Below are 21,698 nucleotides of genomic sequence, written 5' to 3' on the forward strand. Positions count from 1 at the left end.
GGAGGACTCTTCTGTGCCCCATGGAAATTCTTCACTTGATTTCCCCTGCCTACCCACCCCACCTCAACCCTACATTCCTACCAGAGTCACCCATGGCTGTAGGGTAATGTTTTTCAAACTGCTCATTGGGACCCAGTAGCAGCCCATGACATCAACTGAGTGAGTTGACCAATTTGTCTTTTTAATGACAGGCTAGACTAGAGAAGAAAATGTCAGAACACATCTTTCATGTGAAAGTACTATTACTCAAAAGTTTTGGTTATATTTTCACATATATACTTATGTGTGTACTCTATCTGAATGTAAAATACATTTCTTGTTGTAGATAACAGTCCCAAACGTTTGAAAATGATGACTTAAAGGAAGATTGTCAGAGGAGAACTGGAGGACAAAGAAATCTTAGCCCTTGAAGGTTGAGAGGCAAGGTATGTAACAGAGAAAGATATAGTAGATTGTCCTAGCCCCCCACTGAAGCCAATTCTGATTAATGGGCTGTGGGAGGGGATATGGGAAGGAGGCTGAGAGACACAGAGCAAAGTGAAGGTAAGAGGACGGCCCATCCTGCCCAGCCAGCGCCTGGGGCCACCCGGCTGAGCAGCCTCCATAGGGGAGAGGAGCCTCACACATCTGACACCTGAGCACGGACACGGCCACGGCCTCACACGAGGAACCACATTCCACCCAGTGAAGTCTACCTGTCAGCAGCCAGTGGCTGTCCCTGCTGCCGTCTGGGCCTCACGGCTCATTCTCCTTTTCAAGCCCATCTTGTGGCAACAGGGCTTCTCGGATGGCTCAGCTGGTAAAGAATTTGCCTGCAATGCCGGAGATGAGGGTTTGATCCCTGGGTCTGGAAGATCCCCTGGAGGAGGAAATGGCTACCCGTGCCAGTATTCTTGCCTGGGAAATCCCATGGACAGAGGAGCCTGGTGGGCTACAGTCCACAGGGCCGCAAAGAGTCAGACATGATCAAGCTACTGAACACAGGGCACTTGTGGGGACAAGCCCTTTTCAATGGTCCAGGACACTTGTGAACTGCCCCCACTGCCAAGGCCTGAACACACATGGATGGGGGTTACTATGTGGAAGGGAGCACCCCAATCTCTGGCAGAATGAGCGGGCAGTCTCCCCATAGCATTGATGGGACAAACTCCCTCCCCCTACACAATGATAAGGTTGAGGTACATTTCTGAAGCAGACAAAATGTTTGTCTTTGTAACACTGATTCAGTGGAATCTTCGGAGCTGGTGGGATCACAGAGAAGATAAATGCCAAAGCAAGGGTCTTCACTGAGGGTGCACATCCCAGTCTGTAACCTGCTCCCATGTTTCTAACATCTGTCCAAAGAGGGCTTACGCAAAGGCTGAGGAATACTGGTCCATTTCCCATTGCATCTCAAAGGCACCAAGGCCCAGATGTCCATTGACAGATGAACAGATAAACAGAAATGTGAGCTGTACACACAATGGAATATTGCTCAGCCTTAAAAAGGAAGGAAATTCTGACACAGGCTGCCACATGGACGAACCCTGGAGACATCACGCTAAGTGAAATATGCCAGTTACCTGGGATTTGGGGAGGAGGAAATGGGGAGTTATTATTTAACAGATACAGATTTTAGTCGGGGAAGATGAAAGGGTTCTGGACACAGATGGTGGTAATGCCTGCACAACAGGATGAATGTAATTGATACCACTGAACTATACACTTAATGATGGTCAGGCTGGTAAACTGTGTATAATGGATATTCTAACACAACTCAGTTAAGTCCAGGTGGGAGATGGTGAGGACACTGCAGCAGGCCGGCGGTCTACTGACCAGCAAGTGGGTGGGGAAGGGGGCTGGGGCAAGAGCAGAGCCCATCTCAGATTCTGACACGGATACGCTCAGGGTGGCTGGAGGGGCCGTTCACCAAGAGATGGACCAGACTGAAGAGGAGATGGGACGGCTGGGACTCACAGAGAGGGAGAGACGGGCTGCTTCTGCCCACGAGTCAGGTAACAGACCCACTACAGCAATGCAGGGCGCCTTTAGATCCTGCAGGCAGCCTCAGTGCAGCCTCTCGTTTACTCCACAAACATATTTTTAAGTATTTGGGGGAAGCGGGGCCTGCTCTGGGTGATGCCCTGCGGCGATCAGACTTTAGTTGCAGCAAGTGAGGGCGACTCTTCGCTGCAGCGCCTGGGCTTCTCATTGCCGTCATTCCTCTCGTGGCAGAGCACAGGCTCTAGGCACGCGGGCTCGCTAGTTGCGGCACCCAGGCTTGGTTGCTCTGTGGCATGTGGGATCTTCCTGGACCAGGGATCAAACCCTTGTCTCCTTTATTAACAGGCAGATTCTTGTCTACTATACCACCAGGGAAATCCAGTCCACAAATAGTTATTGAGTACTTGTTCTGTCCTGGGCACTCTCTTGACACCTCATCAGAATACCCATTAGATAAGCAAAGCGATAAGAATTCAAAGTTACCAGCAGAAACCGAAACATGGTGGAAATTGAATGGAGAAAAGGTAGCGTTGGCTTCTGCTGAAAGAAGGTCTGCTTTACTTCTCAGCACAGATACCCTCTAACAAAAAGGGTCAGCAGACGCAGACAACTCTGAGACTTGCCCGCCATCTGTTCCCTGACTCAAGTCTGCACACCCTGAGACTGGGCAGCAGTCACTCCCTGCCTCCCCTACCAGAGCCCTACTCTTCTCATCTCAAGAACTCCCACCCCAGTCTCCACCTTTCTAAATCTCAACTGAAAATATACTTTCCAGAAAACAAGTAGCCACCAGGAAAAGAGTGGTGGCAAGTGGATACACAGGCTATGATGGAATGCTGAGAAGAGACGTCTTTAAACTCAAAAGGCCAAATAGAACTTTGAAAGATAGTTCTATTTGAAACTATCAAAGATATTTGAAGATATTTGAAACACTAATGACAAAAACCATAATGTCCTTAACATGTAAAGAGTACTCATAACTAATTAAGAAAAAGACAAACATCTCTCCCCTCCCGAACTGGGCAAATTAAAAAGCAGTTCAGGGACTTCTCTAGTGGTCCAGTGGTGAAGAATCCACCTGTCAATGCAGGGGACAAGGGTTTAATCCCTGGTCCAGGAAAATCCTACATGCTGCAGAGTAACTAAGTCTGCATGCCACAGCTACTGAGGCGTAGCTCTAGTGACCACGAGCTGCAACTATTTAAGCCCAAGCATCACTGAGCCTGTGCTCTGCAGCAAAAGAAGCCACTGCAATGAGAAGCCTATGCACAGCACCTAGAGAGCAGCTCCTGCTTCCAACAACTAGAGAAAGTCCGCGAGCAGCAAAGACGACTCAGCACAGTCAAAAACAAATAAATAAATAAATTTTTTAATTAAAAAAAGCAATTCATTAAGAAATAAATACAAATAGGCAATAATATGGAAACATCACAAATACTACTTGAACCTAAGAAATTGTTAAAAATTTTCATGATTACACTTTGTGTTAGCAGAATTATAAGAAAATAAGCCCCTAAACTCAGCTAATGGGAAGATAAAGTTGATACAGATCATCAGGAGAGCAATTTGGGAAACACAGCAAAGTCTTAAATATGTCTATAACCTCTGACACAGCAACACCACTTCCAGTACTTACCTAAAGAAAATTATTAAATATCTGGGCAAAGATTTAGTTGCCAGGATACTTCTTGCAGAGACACTATGACTTAAGCATTGGATAGAAATATTAAAAATTGATACAACCTAAACAGTCCTCAATAGGGGGTTGATTAACTGAATTATGGTGCACCCATACAATAAAATAAAAATGAAAAGTGTGTAGAATATTTACTGACATACAAAAATCTCCCTGGCTTATTACTGAGTGAAAATGTAAATAAGCAAACGTTTGAAAAAGATATCTGAATAAAATTATTAAAAAAAAAGAAAGAAAGAAAAAGATATCTGGATGGGATTACCTCTAGAGAGGAAGGCAAGGGATCTGGGGACTTCTGGTGGATGGGTGGGATGAGTAAGCTTCAATTCCTTGACCTGGGCAATACACATGAGTATTCCCTTTATAATTTATCCATTAAAGCAGGGTTCCTCAACCTTGGCCCTCGATAATTCCTTGTTATGAGTATTGTGGGGCCATCTTGAGCACTCTAGGATGTTTAGCAGCATCCCTGGCCTCCAACATAGTAGATCCCAATAGCACCTCATCTCTCACTCACTGGTGACAACCCAGCATGTCTCCAGACATTGCCACATGCCCCTGAGGAGCAAACTGCCCCCAACTGAAAACCACTGCATCAAAGTGTACATGTGTATATTATGCACTTTGTTAGGTGTTAAGTTTCACACTAACATTGCTTCTTTTAAAAAGAGGGAAAAGAATCTTGGTGGAAATATGTCAAATTGTTAACAAGTTAGTTCGAAGCATCAGAATGGGGGCGGGGTCCTACTTTTTACTGTTGCCTCATGAAAGCCAAAGTATTAGTCATTTAGTCGTGCCCAACTCTTTGTGACCCCATGGACTGTCGCCCACTAGGCTGCTCTGTCCATGGGATTCTCCAGGTAAAAATAATGGAGTGGGTTGCCATTCCCTTCTCCAAGGGGTCTTTCCGACCCAGGGATTGAACACAGGTCTTCTGCATTCCAGGCAGACTCTTTACTGTCTGAGCCGCCAGGGAAGCCCCGTTCCTTTCTGTAATATATCCTTTTTTTTACACTGACTACATACAAAGTTCATCTAAAGAAAATGAGCTATTGTCAATGCTTTAAAGTTACTTTTACTATTCAAAAATCCAGATTCAGAGAGTCCAGCGGTCCTGCAGCCCACCTTCCCTATACAGGTAAGTCATGTGGGTCCACCTACAGATGGTTCTATAAGATTCCCCAGAAGACAGAAGAGAGGAGAGGGAGAAAGGAGAGGGAGTAACTGGTAAGACAGAGGGAGGAAGAGAGGACCTGGTGGGAGGAGGCAGAAGGAAGGGGCAGACATGATTCGGGTTCTGGCTGGTGAGCCTGGGGGAAGCAGGGTGGAAAGTTACCAAGTGGGGGCACAGGAGATCCGACACTCAAGGAAATAAGATGTCTGAGCTCTAAGGGAACAGGGATCTGGTTTTGTTCTTGAATATATCCCCAGACCCCCAACCATCACCCAACATGTAGTAGATACTCAATAAATATTTGTTCAGTAACAAAATGAGTGAATGAAAGGATATAAATCACGACTGTAGAGGGTGAAAAAGAGAGAGGGCAGAAGAGAGATACAGATCATTAAATGCTGTAGGAAATGAAGCTGTTCATTCTCGAAGCTGGTCGGTGAACTATCTCTACCACAGCTCAGGGACTCATAGTAGTCAGTCATGCTAACTAATTCATTAATACAAGAACAAAGGGATGGTAAGCATTCATTAAAAGCCTCTATCCTAAAGCCCCGAGAGAGGGAACCCAAAAAAGCACCCTCAGAGTCCAACCTCCCAGAGCTCATAGTCTATTTTGGGAAGCAGGTCCTGAAATTACATCCGAGCCTGAAATGCCAGGAACAACTGTGAGACAAGAGGGCCTGACCAGGCGCCTGCACCTCGGGCTCCGGATGGGAGCCCAGCACACAGGGTGGCGGCCTCTCTGCAGGCAGGCCAGCCCCCTCTGTGCTGTGACAGGCTCCAACAAGGCTTCTCACCCCCAGTCACGCTTCCTGAACATTTGGAGACTTTTTAGAAATACCTGTATCTGGGCCCCTCCTCCCAGAAACTCAGCTTCAAGACAGGAGGAACAAGGATCTGGCTGTGGTCTTTTAAAAAGCTCCCCCATGCAATTCTGATGTGCAGCCAGGGCTAAGTACCCCAGGCTAGAGGATCTGTAAATTCTGGGTCTGGTTGCAACAGCCTCTTTCCCTAAGCATCCGTTCAGCCCCAAACTCCAGCATGAATATCCCCATAGGGTGGGGGAAGTCACATTAATTTCATCTTTCACCACATCTCACATCAATTTCTCTCGAGAAGTGGTTCCAAAATGACCTGCCTCAGGTGTAGAAGTGCTAATTCTTAGGTCATTTCCATCTGCTGCATCAGAACTTTTATGGAGGGGACCCAGGAATCTGTCTGTCAAGCACACTCTCCAGAAGACTCTGAGGCACAGTAAAACATAAGGACTACTCCCCCCAGACTGCTGAGACCCCTAGGCCCATCTGGAAGATGCTGAGAAACTGGGCCAGAAGGGGCACACACTAGAGAATACCACCTGTCTGCTAGCACTGGGAGTCCTGAAGTCGCTACCCTGATCCTAACTATGGAGCAAAGGGCTGAGCACAGGTGAGCTGGGGTGTGTGCACCAGCAGACCTAAGAAGGTGCTGTGCATCCAGCGAGGAGAGGCCGTGACAGTCAAGGGACTCCTGGGTGCCTTCCTGGAGAAGGTGGCATTGTAGCTGGGCTTTGAAAGATGAACAGACTTTGAACAGTTAGAGATGGTACATCCCACTATATCAGTTTTGCTAGGAGCTTATCAGTGGGAATAAATAGTAAGGCATTATAAAGGGTGGGGAATGCAGAGCTGGGGAGAGGACAACAGGTGCACGTGCTCAATTGGGCTGGTTCAACTGCAAAGAGGGACCTCAATAGATTTGGACTCAAGGGCACTGCCCACTCAAGTGCTCCCTGCCATGACTGGGACACAGCATTTAATTAACTTCCCCAGGTTCTCATCTCCTTGCCTGCAGAACAGGGAAATTGGTAGCTACCACACGACTGTTGGAGAAGCAGGGAAAGAAAGTGGTGAACAGATGCAGAAAAGATCCAAAGCATCTAGGAGACTCACGCCTGATAAAGGGCCCTGGGCTCACGGTCCTTGGGAAGTCTTTCCCAGCCAGTTGGCCCCATAATTTCACACAAGAATGGCTTAGTCAGAATCTGAGCCTAAGGGACAGCTAGGGACCTCGTCTTGACACTGCATTTCATAGTAGGAACCCAGGAATGGCACCAATTAATGGAAGTAGAAAGCTTTTCTAAATTGTTTCAACTCACACTTTTCAAAAAAGGAATAAAATGTAAACTGTCCCATAACAAAGAAGAAAACCTACAGTTAGCTCTCACTTTGCAAAACTGTGTCCTTCATCTATGGTTATTAATATTTTGGGGTGCTGGGGGAGCAGATGGATATCGTGGGTCAGAACTAAAGAGGCCCCATGGTGACCACCTTTTCCAAGCCTCCTGAAAACACCAGCCATTTATCCCTCTACGTTTGACAATCTTTTATGCTGCGCAAATTTTTAAGTCCACAAAACCACAGGATATTTGTACTTCCACAAGACCACAGGATATGGTAAGAGGAAAACCCTCTCCCCTTTCCTTAATTATCTTTCTTTGCAGAACTGGGGTCCTGACTCACAGCCATTGTTCCTTCTCTTAATTTTGACAGGTCCTTCCTCTTCCCTTTCCCCTCCTGAGACACCTCCTCCCACGGGAAAGTCCGCCTTTAAGTGAGGGTTAAGGGTGTCTGGTGAGAAGGGGGCGGGTGTGAGTCCTTTGGGGTGTTTTCCCCAAACGTAGACTCTCTTTTGACTAAGTACCCACAGACAGGCATTTAGGCTCTTGGCATTTTAAAAGACTTCCTAAAACACTCAAAATTCCTTGTATCAAGGCGATATCCGCCCTATTCTATCCCTTTTCCTCCCAACTGAGATGAATTCAAGGCGGCCAGTGTTGAAGAAAGATGGACGAATGAATGAATGAAACCAAGACACAACTCTCGCGGTCTCCACGCCCAATATTTAAGCAATCCTATTCTCTCTCTGCATTCATCCTCCAACCCACCCTCATCCCCGCCTGCTAAGGGCTCGCACGGTATTACCCCCGGGTATCGGTCTTAGAAGTGCAACAACTATCGACATATTACGGCGCTTTGGGTTTCCAAAATTTCTGAGCACCACGGCATTTTTCTTGCGCGGCTGCATCCTCCTCGCCCCCTCTGAAGAAGACAGGACCGAGATTTCTCTGGGATTTCTGTCCTTGCTGACAGGGGAGGAAACTTTGGCCGGGTTAGTGCGGGAGCGGGGGTGGCCGACCCCGCGGTGCGCGCGCTGGCGGGTGGCGCCGGCGAGCGGGCGCGGTGGCCACGGGGCTCTCACCTCGGAAAGTCAGGCTGGCGACCGGGTCGCTGCGCCGGTCCTTCTTCAGACTGGGGAGGTTGCTGGCCCTCACCAGCTGGCAGCTCAGCATGGTTCGGCCGGCCCCCGCCGAGCAAGCGCCCGGGTCCGCAGCAGCCGCGCCAAAGAGGAGCGAGCTGTCGCCTCCGCTGCGCCTCCGCGGACAAGTCCCGACGCCTGGGAGAGGCCGCGGAGAGGACACCGGACACCCGCTGGGTGGACCCTCCCCTCCGGCCCCGATGCGGATCCGCCCTGCCGGCGGGGGGCGGGACGAGCCAGCGCTCAGACGGGCGCTGGCGGGGGCGCTGGTCCCCTCCGCCGGTCCCCGCCCCCGCCAGGAATGGAAGCGCCGTTGACGCCGGGCGCACCGCTCGGCTGAGCAGCTGGGAAGCGGCAGCCAGTACCATCCCGGCTCCCGGAGCGGCCAGCGCACCTGGGCCCGGAGCGCACCAGGGCCGACTTCGCGTCCGCTGCTCTCCTGCCGCTGCGCGCAGGCCGACGCGCCAAGGGCGCGAGGCAACTGGGTGGGAAGGCGCAAGGTGGGGGAAACCCGGCTGCAGGGACCATAATGTGTCCGCGGAAAACTGCACGCTCTGGGAGTGCTAAAGGAGGAGAGGGTCGAACGGCCGGGGGCCTACCTTCTGGCCCCCGCGCGGCTCGCCTTGGCCCACCCTCGGTGCTCCTAGAGACCCGAGAGGCTCCGACACCTCTGAGGCTTCTCAGATCAGTGATCTGGGGGCACTCATCTCCGGAGGCGGAGGTCTGTGTCCTGTTCTCTTGGAGCTGCTCTGCAACATCCCAACAGCAATCTCTAGGTCCTCTGCCCCCGCCGTGGAGGTACTGCTTTTAGCGTGAGCCTCGAGCGGTGACAGCCTTTAGCAGGCGTTCCCGTGTTAAGTCTGATTCCTTTCCAGCTGACGGCCACAGGTGGCGAGCTTCCCACCTCTATACCTGCACCGAGCGCCCGACAGGCGCTGCTCTTCCTCCCAACTCCCAGGTGCTCACTAGCTTCCTCACTCGGCCTCCGTTCGGTGACCAGTTATCACCATTCTGCTGCACAAAACCCCAACCCTCTTCCCCTTGTCTTGCTTTGAGGCTCCAGCATTTTCAGGTGACTGCCACCTGGTGAAATCCAGCCTCACCTCCTCCACCTCTGTCCCTTAAGTGCTAACTGGTGTTGGAGAATAACACAGCTACCCTGCCAGCCTCACCTGCTATGTCCCACCCCAGACTCAGGGGGATCCTAACTGCCAACAAGCAGCGACCCGACCCTACATCATCACCTCGGTCTCTTCAATCACACTCTCTCCTAGACAACTATTTCACACTTTTTCGCTCCCCAAATTTACAAATTTACATCACCACCCTCACTCTCAGGCTGCTTTCTGTATGCAAAGGAGAGAACATCCCCAGGCTCCCAGCCTCCTAAATTCCACCAGCTTCTGTGCCCAAACCTTTTGCTTTCCTCCTGTTAATAAATGAATCATTTGTACTCCAAAGCCCGGCTGGGAGCTTGGGCACTAGATCCTACCCCCTCACCCACTCAGTGACAAGTCTAAGGCTGTCCTCTCCCCAATCTTAAAGGCTGTGCCTCCTCCAGTTGGCTTGTACCCTCTTCCTCCTGATTCTTCCGCTCTCCTTGAGTGACCCCTCTCACTCTCATATGCGATGGCCATTTACTTCCTCTCCAACATCCAAAGTTCCTCTCTCTCAACAGAACCCATTTGGGTACTACTTCCAGCCCTAGCTCCAGATCCTGACCTAGCTAAGCCCATCACCTGGCAATAGCTATTGGTTCAGCAATGGGCATATATGTCTCAAGTTGTTCTCCCGGAGGGATAACTTGTTCTTGGTGACTGGACAAGCCCAACTCCCTCTCCCACTTTGTGAGAATAAGGAAGCGTGTAGATCCAGTTGTCAGCCAGCTCTAAGATATAGCAGACACCAAGGATGGCAGACCAGATAAAAATAAAATGGAGTCTGCCTGTGTCCAGGATGATTGGAGCTGTCCATTCTATGTGCCCAGAGCCCACCATGTCTCTGGATCATACTGGGGCCTGATACTAATGGGGCTTCCTCCCGAGAGGACTTGTATTGGGAATGAAGATCACTTTAAGATTGTTTATTATTAAAATCATCTTGAGATAGGATTTCACTTACAGCCTAAATCATCCTTGCTGACTTTGGTACCATCTGTGTGCCCACAGCATCCAAGTGCCTCCACACGGGAGCCTGGTGATCTTAAATATAATCAGTCACACACCCTAATACACACTCTGTAAAATCCCTCCAAGGCCTCCCATGCTCTTGGAATAAAGCCCAACTCCCTTTCCCCTGCATACAAGATAAGACCACTCAGCCCCTCACTCTCTGAGCTCCAGTGACTTCTCAGTTTCCGGAATATTTTGAGCTCCATCCAAACTCAGAGCTCTCCTGTCACCTCCACCTGCAGCTGCCTTCCCCCTTCTTTTAAAGGGCCACCCCCCCTCATCCTTCAGGCCTCATTGCTTCCATGAGAAACCTCTGACCTCCTGATCTAGGTTGGGTCTTCTGGCAAACCACTGCACAATAGCACTTTTCCTTCTTAGCTCTCATCCCAGCTGTAAGCAATACCTATTTGTTTAATTGCTGGTTTGATGTCTAGCTAGATGGTGAAGTTGGTCGATGAGGGGAGAGACCACGTTTGTCTCAGGCAGTCAGGTGTTCCCAGTGCAAGCAAGGGCTGGCCTGGGGTTGGTGTGGTGGACGTTGTACTTGGCTGTGTCCCTTCCACCCTAAGATATGGTTAGGCAGGCAGGTCTCAAAGAGGATACTACTGCCCCCTAGGGGGAATTTTGGATATGATGACTAGGGATATTTTTTTCCATCACAATGATTCCTGGCTTTGCTGTTTTCCCCAGCGCACCACATCCTGCCCCCCAGACCTTCTCTTATGGGTCAGAGGCAGCATAGGAAATCTGTGGAATGTTTACAAACACTTGGCTTATGTCCAAGGAACAGGGTCTTCACACACTTGCTCTGTACACCAGAAAAACAGCAGCCGGTAGCATGAGCCCTGGACACTTCCTGAGGCTTCTTTTCCCATCCCAACTTCCAACTTCACTTCTCCCTGATTGGATGGTTGACTGATCCCTTGGAGACATCATCCTGGAGCCAAATCCTCAAAGGGGCTTCCTCCCAAGGGGACTTGCATCAAGAATGCAGCTCTTGGAGACAGTGTGCTGAGATCTCCACTTGTCCCCCTCAAAGTCATTCTCCCCTCCTTCCACAGAAATGTTCCAAGGACTCCGACCTGGACATATGGTCACCCACATAGATAGACTACATTTCCCAGAATTCCCTCACAGCTAGATGTGGCCAGGAATCCAAGGGACGACCTATGCGACCTATGAGATAGCAAAGTGTTATTCTCTCAGTTCTGTTCCACTCTTTGCAAGCCCATGGACTGGGTTACTCTTTGCAAACCCTGCCAGGTTCCTCTGTCCATGGAATTCTCTAGGCAAGAATACTGGAGTGGGTGGCTATTCCCTTCTCCAGGGATCTTCCTGACCCAGGGATCTTACTGGGTCTTCTGCATTGCAAGTCGATTTTTTTTTAAAAGAGAAACATTGTGTTTAATGGTAGAAGTTAGCACACTCCAGCACTGAGCATGGCCTGGAGTCAAAGCAGCCAGTGTGGGTAGGTGACCTCCATGGAGCCTCACGTGGTGAAGAGGACGGGGAGGGTGACCATCAAACAGAAAAGCCCCATAGCCTCAGACAGTCAAAGCCCAGAATGGTGCTGGAGAAGAGCTGCTGCTTCAGAGATGTATTCCTTGCATAGCCAAGGATCAAGCTGCCAAACACTGTTCCAGTGCCGGCCCCTGAACCAGCCATACCAACTGTGGCAGCCCCAGGGCCAATAAACTTGGCCGCTATGTCCGTGGCCCAGGAGACAACACTGGTCTGGAATTTCCACCAAGCCACCTGGAGTGAGACATTGCTGTAGGAAGGCTGTTCAAATGGGCTCTTTGGCCTACTCTGGAAGGAGGCAGACACAGGCCTGATCAGACCCCTGGTACAAGAGCAGATCAGAGCGGGAGGAATGAGTAGTGCTCCGGTGGTCTACATTTTTTTCAGTCTGTATTCTCACTATCCTGCTGCTCCTGCTCGGACCACAGCAGTCGCCCAGCTGAAGATGACTGACTCACGTCCTGGCTTTAGATTTAAGCAAAGGCAGATTCTTTCCCATCTGAGCCACCAAGGAAGCCTCAATGAACAGGAAGGCTAATGCTGTCCTGCCCAGGTTGCAGTGGAAACATATCCCAAATCATCATATCCAAAATACCCGCTGGGGGCAGTACTATCCTCCTTGAGGACCACTGGTTTAGCCTCATCGTGGTATGGAAGGGACACTGGAGAGCCAAGCACGATGTCCGCCACACCAACCGTGTTGTCAAAGGGACCGCAAGGTATAGCAGAGAAACAGGACAGAAGGATCCGGGAGCCTGGGAAGGACAGAAGGATCCGGGAGCCTGGGCAGCCCAGAGGGTCAGAACGTTATCAGTCAGGGCTGCCTACACAGCAACCATTACGAGAGAGTGACCATCATGCATGCCCCCACCATCAGTTAAGGTTCGCTAACCAACAGCCAAATCTGCATCCTACCTAAGGGCCCAGGTAAGGGCAGCTCCTTGGCACCCTAGACAACTCCAGCCCCACTGCAAAGACGACAGGGCCTGCTTAGGAGTCACCGTCGGGGAGCAAGTGGGTAAAGGTGTTCTTGACCTGCAGTGGCTTGAAGCAGGATCTCGGTTCTCAGCCAGAGACTGAAGTCAGGCCACAGTAATTAATGAGAGCTCTGAGTGCTGGCCGCTAGACCACTGGCCACTGAAACGACCCTGGTCCACATGGCTTTGTGGAAAATGAATTTCCACAAAGAAATAAAGTAGTGAAACAAGGGTTTACAAGGAGGGAAAAGAGTCCACGTGGACACACACAGGCGGGCTGAGAAAGAGCTGCACGCTCATGGGAGTTTAAACTGCTTTTGTGGGGCATTTCTTCTGGTCATCTTGCTTTGCCTTGTTCTGATCCGTACTTGGTTTATCTCAGGGTCCTCCCGTGTGTGTATGCGTCTCTTAGCCAAGATGGATTCTAGCCAAGAGGCCTACAGGTAGGTTGACATCACTTACTATGGGGTGGAGGCCCCTCCCTTTTTGACCTCCAAGGAGCTTTTCTGCACATGTCTAACTGGGGAGGTGTCCTTGATTTTAAGAATGAGGAATACGTGGCCTTTGATCTCGTATCTGGTCATGCTTTGCTTCTCCTCCCTCCTGCTGTTTTGGAGTATCTGTCCACAGCGGACAAAATCTAGCTGTTCAGCCTGGGGCCTGTCTATCTCCTGCCTGAAGGGGAGCTGTTTTGAAGCTGAGTTTGCATAGCAAGCCCAGTTTTTACTTAAAATTTCACGTTAACCACAATGACATTACAGAGCTAAAAGAGGTAAGAGGGGAGGGGACTAAAGCTCACCCCTGCCATCCCAGTGGTGCAGTCACAGATAGGTGCTGCCTGATCATCTCAGGTGAGAGGACACTGGCTGCCAGTTCCCTGAAGAGTCCAAGACCAAGGTCTCCAGGATTAAACACAACGCCATCAGATGCTGCCACTGGTGTCTCCTGGGACACACCCAGCACAGAGACCTGTTGTCTTTGATCAACACAACATTTTATGACAAAATCGTACTTTAAACATTATGAGATCTGGATTTATAGCATCCATTGAAAAATCAGAAAACCTGGCACGTGAGCCCTAATTTTCTGCCGAACACTGATTATCTGGCACCTCTGGCTGGAAGTGTGCATCTCAGCTCGCCCTACACACCTCTCACCCAAATATGCATGTGCTTCTCCCTTTGGCCTTAGTTATACCACCTGCCACGCTCCCCTGGGGATGTGGGTTTATGACCCTCTTCTGTCACCTATTTACGGTCCTTCCTCCCTGCCAATCAAGAAGAGTTACTTCAAGGAGAGCCCCTTCTTGTTCTTGGAGTTGGCCCACTGGTCTCCTCCAGCTCAGTTCTCTTAATGTCTGGGCCTTGTTTTTCCCCAAGGCCTCACGTGGGGTATCCAGGAAGCAAATAAACCTTGCCCTCTGCTTCCAATAACACCAACTTTGAGATAAACACTCTGCATGTGAGCTTCCAGGATTCCTCAGGGCACATTTGTCCAAGTCCAAAGACTCACAGGAGTATGAACAGTCCAGTGCATCCTTCTGCCCCACCTCCGCATTCATTGAAGAAATTGTGTCCCGTGGATATCCCAATACAATCAGCTGGGATTAGACAGGCACCCACAAATGTCTGCCAGGGGTGTCAGGCAGCAATGATTCTGGTTACGGTCATGATCACATGACTGACTGCCCGGAAAGAGTAACCCATTGCAGGAACAATTAGATGGCCCTGGGCATCCATCACAGTCCTTGCTTTTCTAGCCGTGTGTCCCAAGGCATGAGATCTGACCTTTCAGAGTTATTTCCACTTCTGTAAAATCAAGAGAATGTTACTTCACAGAGCTCTTGGGATGATTAAAGCAAACACCAGGGCTTCCAGCCCAGAGCCTGCCTGGCTCACAGGAGATGCACAACTGCTAACATTTCAGCCTAATAAACCAATCTGGGAAGAGACCAGCATGCAGGAAGAAAAGAAAGAGAGAGATTTGGGCCTGGAGAGGGAGACTGAGAAGGTTTGTGGGCCCAGGGAGTCACAGGAGGGATGCTTATTCCAGGAAAGATCCAGTCCAATGGGGAGGGCCACAGCCAGCCATCAGGCAAGTGGACATATGCCTTGGCCTCAGAAAGGACTGCCCTGGGGAGGGCTCCCAGAGGAGACGGGGCTAGGGTCCCTGGGGCTGCAGGGATGGTCACTCACCCCTCAGTACAATGTGCCCAGCCTGGACAGTAAATGAACCAACAGAGCTGGTGATAGGACTGACCAGGCCAAAAAGAGAGTGAAAGACTTTTTGGATGTGTGCAATGATTTCTTAGTACATGTACGATGCGTGTTAACCATAATAATAATTAGAATAAATATATATATATCATATAATAGTGAAATAGTTAATGTGCCAGGCATTATTGAAAGTGTTTTATATGGATTAACACATAAACTCTTCAGAACCATCCCTCCAAAACAGGTACTATTATTATCAACATTTTATAGGTGGGGAAACTGATCACAGAGTGTCGAAACCTCGACAGAGTCCGAGGCAGAAAGAGAGCCAGTGGCAGCAGGGACAATGTGTGAGGCAAGACAAGAGTGGTTAAGTAACTTGCCCAAAGACACACACACCGCTGGAAAGTGGCAGAGCTGGAATTCCATATCCAAGGTCCCAGGTAGTCTGGGTCTAAAGCCAATACTTTCAGCTACCGTCCTTCTTTCAGTCTTGTTCAGTGCTCTTACCCCACTGGACTGTGACTGAGGTTTCACTGCTGAGCCCCTTCCCCGGCCCCTGGATTGGCCAAGCTGGGGGCCTATGCTTACAGCACTCCCTTTTCAGAGGCCCCCAGTGCCTGCCACACCCACTACAGGCTGCCCACCTCAGTGCCACAGGACGCATGACCCCAGCCTCAGCTTATCAGACCCTTAAGAGCCACCACAGGCCTAACAGAAGGCTTGAAATGGCCTAGCACAAGAGTTCTGCCCAGAGGGAGCACCCTGGACCAAGCGGTGACTGGTCCTGCAAGATGCAGAAGGGCAGAGACCCTTCTGAGATAAGGAGGCATCCTTCAGACCAGAGAATGAGAACGAGGACGTCAGAGGCCGAGGGAGAAAGAGAGCCAGTGGCAGCAGGGACAATGTGTGAGGCAAGACAAGGTGTGAGGGGCCACGTGCAGACGGAGACTGGGCTCCAGGCTGTGAGCCAGAGCCGGGTTCCTTCCTGTCCCTCCACCTTTTACTGCTTGTCTTTTGTAAATCAGAGGTAAGGCCAGAGGGAAATGGTAGAGCAGTTAAAAGACAACAGGGTTCCAGAGCCAGAGTATGTGGGCCTGAATCCTGACTCCACTAATGACTAGTGTATGACTTAACTTCTGTGTGGTGGAGAGTGGCTGCTAGAAGGATTAAGGCTCTACATATAAGGGCCTGGTTACTACCATATAAGGCTGCTAGAAGGATTAAGGATCTACATATAAGGGCCTGGTTACTACCATATATGGCTGCTAGAAGGATTAAGGATCTACATATAAGGGCCTGGTACAAATTGAACAACTTGAACATGATAGAGCTCATAGTAAGTGAGCTCTATTTAGAACAGAGCTTACACCTAGGAAGCACAGTATCAGTTAAGTGCATCTCAGAGGATTGTTGTGGGTTTTAAAGAGACAGCGTCTGAAAATAGTACATTGTTTGTGCTTAATGAATGACCATTCTCTCTCACTGTGATGAATACACATGCTCAGAATCGGAATCCCCCATCTCTGCGTCATTTGTTGTATACTGCACTCCTTGCAGCCTGGCACTCCCCCCACTTTGACTCAGCCCAGCCTGGGTACCCCACGCACAGTCCTCCCTAGCTCTGGCTTGGGTCCAGGGTACATCGTGTGTGGGCAGTGCATGGTATGCTTTTCAAAGCACTTTCTTATTCATGAGCACAGACGCTGAGAACAACAGAGGGCATGATGATGGGGGTGGTGGGTGCTTTGGCCGCTGTGTAACCTTGGCCAGGCCTCTGTACTTCTCTGGGCCTGTCTGCTCCGCTCATCTGTCAAAGGGCATAATATCCCTGCCCACTGGCCTCACAAAGCTACTGTGAACAGGAAGTGAACTTAGGCATGCATGGAGGCACCTCTTAAATGACAGGATATTCCTTCCAAACAGGTAGCCAAAGGAAGGGGGTCCATGGTTTCCAAGCCCAGCAGGTCTGGGAAGGCCAGTTCCCAGCCAGTAGGTGAGGGGAGGCTTCCCAGAAGGGCGTTCTGCTCTGAGTAGTGTGTCCCTGAGAACAGAGCCTTCCATGTAATCATTTAGCAAACTGTCCCTGACCGGGAGGAGGTGGGGGAGCTGGCCTGATGCTGCAGGGAGGCCGAATTTGGACATAAGTTAAGAGCTTGGCCAACACACAGGAGGTGGATTATGGCCAGGGCTGGGGGAGGGAGAGCCTGTGCTCCCCATGACTGCCGGGCAGTGACTGTGATGGCTGGGAGTTGGGGCATCCAGACAGCCCCCTCTGAAGGCTGGGGGCACTCCCAGTCAGCACAGACAACATACTGCCTTTCCTGCCAGGGAAGGGGGAGGCCCCTCTGACAGGAGAGGAGCCGTGCCAGAGGGCCTTCTGGTGGGTAAAGCACTTCTAGGTTTAGAAAGTGCTTCCCCATTCATTAACCATTCTTCATTCTTTCCTTTCTCGTACTAGGGTTCTGAGCTTGGTCTGGGTGGGGACATTGTGAAGTCTGGGGAAAGTATGTGTGTGTGTATTGGGAGGAGGTGTTGGGAGGTGGGAGTGTGGTCAGAGAAGGTGGATGAAAATCTGGTTCCGGCTGAGTGGTCATCAGAGGAGACAAGGTCCCTGAGAAGAGGCAGGACTGCCAAAGTGGCCCTTCTTGCATTTCATTTGTACTGGACAGCTCCAGAGGGTGCCGTGCACAGGGCGCGCTCAGCCCTGGGACAGGGATGAGGGGCTGGGTGGGGCGGATGAGCGGAGGGAGGCGGATACTCAAAGCCCAGCGTGCTCGTTTCCCTTCAGCATATCCTCCCTCCCCTTAGCCAGGGGGTTATTTACAGAGTGGACGGTGCTCCCAGGAGGTCTGCAGCTCTAAGGCCAGAGCCCTCAGCTAGGCTGCACATCCGGGCCTGACAGATGAACCACTGTCCTGGCCTGCACAGAGCTGAGGTTGTAGAAGAGGTGTGGAGGCACCCCCCACCCGGGCCCCACCACCCCATTCATGCCCTCATTCTCCCCCTGGAAACACCTTGATAAAGCTCATTTCCGAAGGCAGCTGTAGGAAACTGGTCAGAACAGTTCAAAGCAAGGTGTCAGGAGAAGAGCACAGAGGGAGTGTCACCTCCCCCTACCCCTCACCCTGGAAAGAGCACATTGCTTTCCAGGCCAAGGGCCCATTCAGCAGCTCCTCCTAGAGAAACCTGAAATCTCACCCCCAGGAGTGTGTGTGTGTGCGTGTGTCTGTGTGTGTGTGCGCGCGCATGCACATTGCTGTGGACACACGCCTGCATTCTGTGAGTTCCTACTCCTTGGAACTTGCAAGTGTCACATGCATTTCATGTGTGCGTGTGCCTGGGAGCCTATGGGCACAGGGGTGTCTGAGAACAGGGCATCAGAAGCTCGTGAAACTAAAAGGAAATGTCCATTGGATTGCCAGGGGTTTCTGGAGGCCTGGGATGTAGCTAGATCTTGAAGGAGAAAGGGAGTGACAGGTATAGAGGCTAAGAGCAAACCCACAGGGTGGGTGGGGCAGCGGGCCCACACAATCTTGTCCTCCGGTCCTTGTCCTCCAGTGAGGCTCCAAACACACAGGCCGGGTGTGTAGACCCCAGCTCTGGCTCCGCCCACAGAAGTCCCAGAGAAGCAGCCTGAGCCCAGCCCTCACCTCCTGGTCCACTCATCACCATGAAAGTCCTTCCTGTGGAAGGTCTCAGTCTGATGGGGGAGCAGGCTCCTCCACCTGATGACGAGGATGCCACCCCCAAAATGCTGAATTTCCCGCATCCTGTGCCGGAAAACAAGAGTAGGACCCCTGGACCGATGGGCGGTGCCTCCGTCCCCAGTGTGCGCCTGCCTGCAGGCCCAGCCTGTGATAGAGAGCAAAGGTCGAGGGCAGCCGCCAGGCCCCTGCCAAGGCAAGAGAGTTGGATTATAAATAGCCCCGGGACCAGTCTACCAGTCTTCCAGGGAGAGGCGGGGAGCCCTGCAACACAACGCTTTGCAGCACACAAAGCAAAAAGGCCTCTTTTAAGAGATCCGGGGAGTGCGAGGACAGATGCTGGTCCTGCCCCCCAGGCCCTTCCTAGCCCCGGCCGGCCGGGGCTCAGCTTCCGGACCGCTGACCACCTCTCCCTCTTGCCTCCATTTCTCCGAGTCGCCTCTCTCCGAGTGTGTTTTTGGAACACTCAAAGTCAATCTGGCCGAGGAGTCTTCTCGCTCACATTCCGGTGTTCTTCGAGGTGGAGAACCGCGGCGCCCCTCTGCAACTCCCACCCCCTCTTCCCGGGAAGGATCGCGGGCCCCTCCTACCTGCAAACACCGCGGAGCAGTAGGCATCGCTGATGTCGGTGTCAGGGGTGTGGACGTTCTCCGCGTAGAGGATGAAGACCCTCAGCATGACTGACGGGAGTCAGGATCCCGTGTACCCAGGGCGCGGAGAGGGCTGGGGAAGGTTGGGGATTGCCGAGGCGCAGCTCGTGGGTCCCCTCACAGCAGAGGGCTGGTGGAGGGAGGCTGTCTCGGATCACTGACTCCCAGCTCAGAGCAATGGCTCTTGAAGAAGAAAGAAAGGCCAGTCCCGGGCTGCTCCAGTGGCCTCCACTCGGTCCGCGCCCGGGGCTACGCTTAGCCTGCTAGTCAGCGGGTGCTCCGAGAACAGGGGCTTCTGCTCATCTTCCACCCGCGCCGCCCTGCGGGAGCTTGGCTAAGCTGTAATTCAATGCTCCGGCCGCAGACTCTCCCAATGACACGGCATTTTGCACCTGGCGGTGGAACAGCGGACTGGGCGGCGGCCGCGATGGCTGAAGACTGGACCAGGGCTCCGGGCGCCCAGCGCAGTCCCGATCTCGCTCCAGGACGGGAAAAAGACTTGGTCCCTCCCCTGACCTTCCACCTCGGGCAGCGCGCGACGCCAAGCCGGTGGCCTCCCACCGCGGGGATTCCAGCACTCTCCCTTGCAGCCGCCAGACCGCCCCGGGGACGCTCTGGGGAGCAGGCGCAGGGCCGGCGCTTTCCAGACAGAAGACTAGAGTCGAGGAATCTCATCGAGCGGCAGAGCTGGCTGCCTTAAAAACTTTGTACCCTTCTCTGGTTGTAGAAACAACACATACCACTTTTAACAAAAAGCATACAAGAAAGAAATCGCTGAGTCTGAAAAAAATACAATATTAACATTTGGTTATTTACCAACCCAGACATTTTCCTGTGAATTGCATGCATATATGCATGTTGTTACGGTCTTTATTGTATGACTGAAATCAAAGTGTCTGTGCAGTTCTGTGTCCTGCTTTTTCAAGTAATATTTCCTTGCATCATTAAATATTCTTTATAAAGTTTTTTTTTTCAATAGCTCCTTAATTTTCTATCATATGAATATATTAAATTCTCAAGGCTTTCTCCTATTGCTGCATATTTAGGCTCTTTCCAGTAGTGAGAAATCACTTTTTATATAAAAACTGGGATATATACCTGTCTTGAGCCCCTCTCTGCTTGTTCCTCAGTTGGGATTTCTAGCTTTGGAATTATAAGGGCACAGGACATGCCTTTTTTTAGGTCCTAGTACCTGTTGCTAAACTGCTTTCCCGGAGCTGTGTGGACCCACTCCCAGGAGTTGGGTGACTCACCTTCTAAAGTGGGCCATTTGGATGGGTGTGGGTGTGCAGCTGTCAGCAAAACTCCTCCCCCGAGAGCCCACTGGGGTAGCACACACTCCCAGGGCAGGACGGATCAGATGCTGGCTTTGCCTCATATGAAGGTACCAGGAGGTAGCAATGCTTCCCCAAAGATCTGTGATTTTAAGATCAGAATAGCAGACATTTCTTGTTATGGCTTATGGTACTCCTGCTACAATCTGTGCCTCTTTGCCTCTAGAACAATATGTGAATGGGGGGGGGGCAGGAAAAGGAGGGGCTTAATCATTCATTTAACATATAGATATGTATGGAGTCCTAGAGCATGCCAAGCTCTGTCCTGGGTGATGATACAAAGGTGAACATAAGTGACATTGTCCCTGTTATGGGCTGAATCGTGTTCTCTCAAAATTTGGCTATTGAAGCATTGACCTCAGTTAAGGTGATTAAGTCAAAATGAGGCTGTTAGAGTGGGATCTAATCTAATACAACCCAACAGGTTCTTATACAAAGAGGAAATTTGGATAAATGAAGAGATACTAATGCCAGGGAGGCATGCACACAGAGGAAGGACTGTGCAAGGACACTCCAATGAGAGGGCGTCTGCAAGCCCAGGAGAGAGACCTCAGAAGAAACCAGACCTGCTGACTGACAGACTGATCTCAGGCTTCTCGCCTCCAGAACTGTGAGAAGACAAATTTCTGTCATTTTAAGTCACCCAGCCTGTGGTATTTTGTTATGGCAGCCAGAGAAAACTAATACAGTCCTAGACCTCAAGGAGTTTTCACTTCAGTAGAGGAAGCTGGTGCTTATCAAGTAACCAAGCCAATCTCACACCATTCCAGTAAGTACAATAAAATAGAGAAAATGGTGGTGCATGGCAGCAGATAGCAAGGAGCCCTTATCCGGTCCTGGGACAGCGAGAGGTATTTGAGGTGAGATTTGAAGGCCAGTTAGTTCACTGGGCAAGACTGGAGGCTTCCCCAGTGGCTCAAATGATGAAGACTGAGGTTGGGCAGAGGACAAGAGGTTTCTTGAGAGAAGGAA

The 21,698-nt window shown here is 50.9% G+C and overlaps 1 protein-coding gene and 1 pseudogene across 21 annotated transcripts in view; both read right to left on the minus strand.

Annotated features, from left to right (window-relative positions):
- Positions 1-19,995, minus strand: part of DYSF (dysferlin) — a 220,530-nt gene extending 200,535 nt beyond the window's left edge. For 6 of the 21 annotated variants that reach the window (XM_043468207.1, XM_043468204.1, XM_043468209.1 and 3 more), the window contains exon 1: positions 8,094-8,351. In XM_043468207.1, the coding sequence (XP_043324142.1) occupies positions 8,094-8,184 (91 nt within the window). In that variant the 5' untranslated portion in view covers positions 8,185-8,351. Of the gene's footprint in view, positions 1-8,093; positions 8,352-19,332 lie in introns of those variants that run through there. The other 15 variants (XM_043468214.1, XM_043468210.1, XM_043468212.1 and 12 more) reach the window with 6 other exon arrangements.
- On the minus strand, positions 8,394-12,220 carry LOC122441293 (annotated as a pseudogene).
- Positions 19,996-21,698: the final 1,703 nt, after the last annotated feature.

This window comes from Cervus canadensis, chromosome 5 (genome assembly GCF_019320065.1).
Source record: "Cervus canadensis isolate Bull #8, Minnesota chromosome 5, ASM1932006v1, whole genome shotgun sequence".
NCBI lineage: Eukaryota > Metazoa > Chordata > Mammalia > Artiodactyla > Cervidae > Cervus > Cervus canadensis.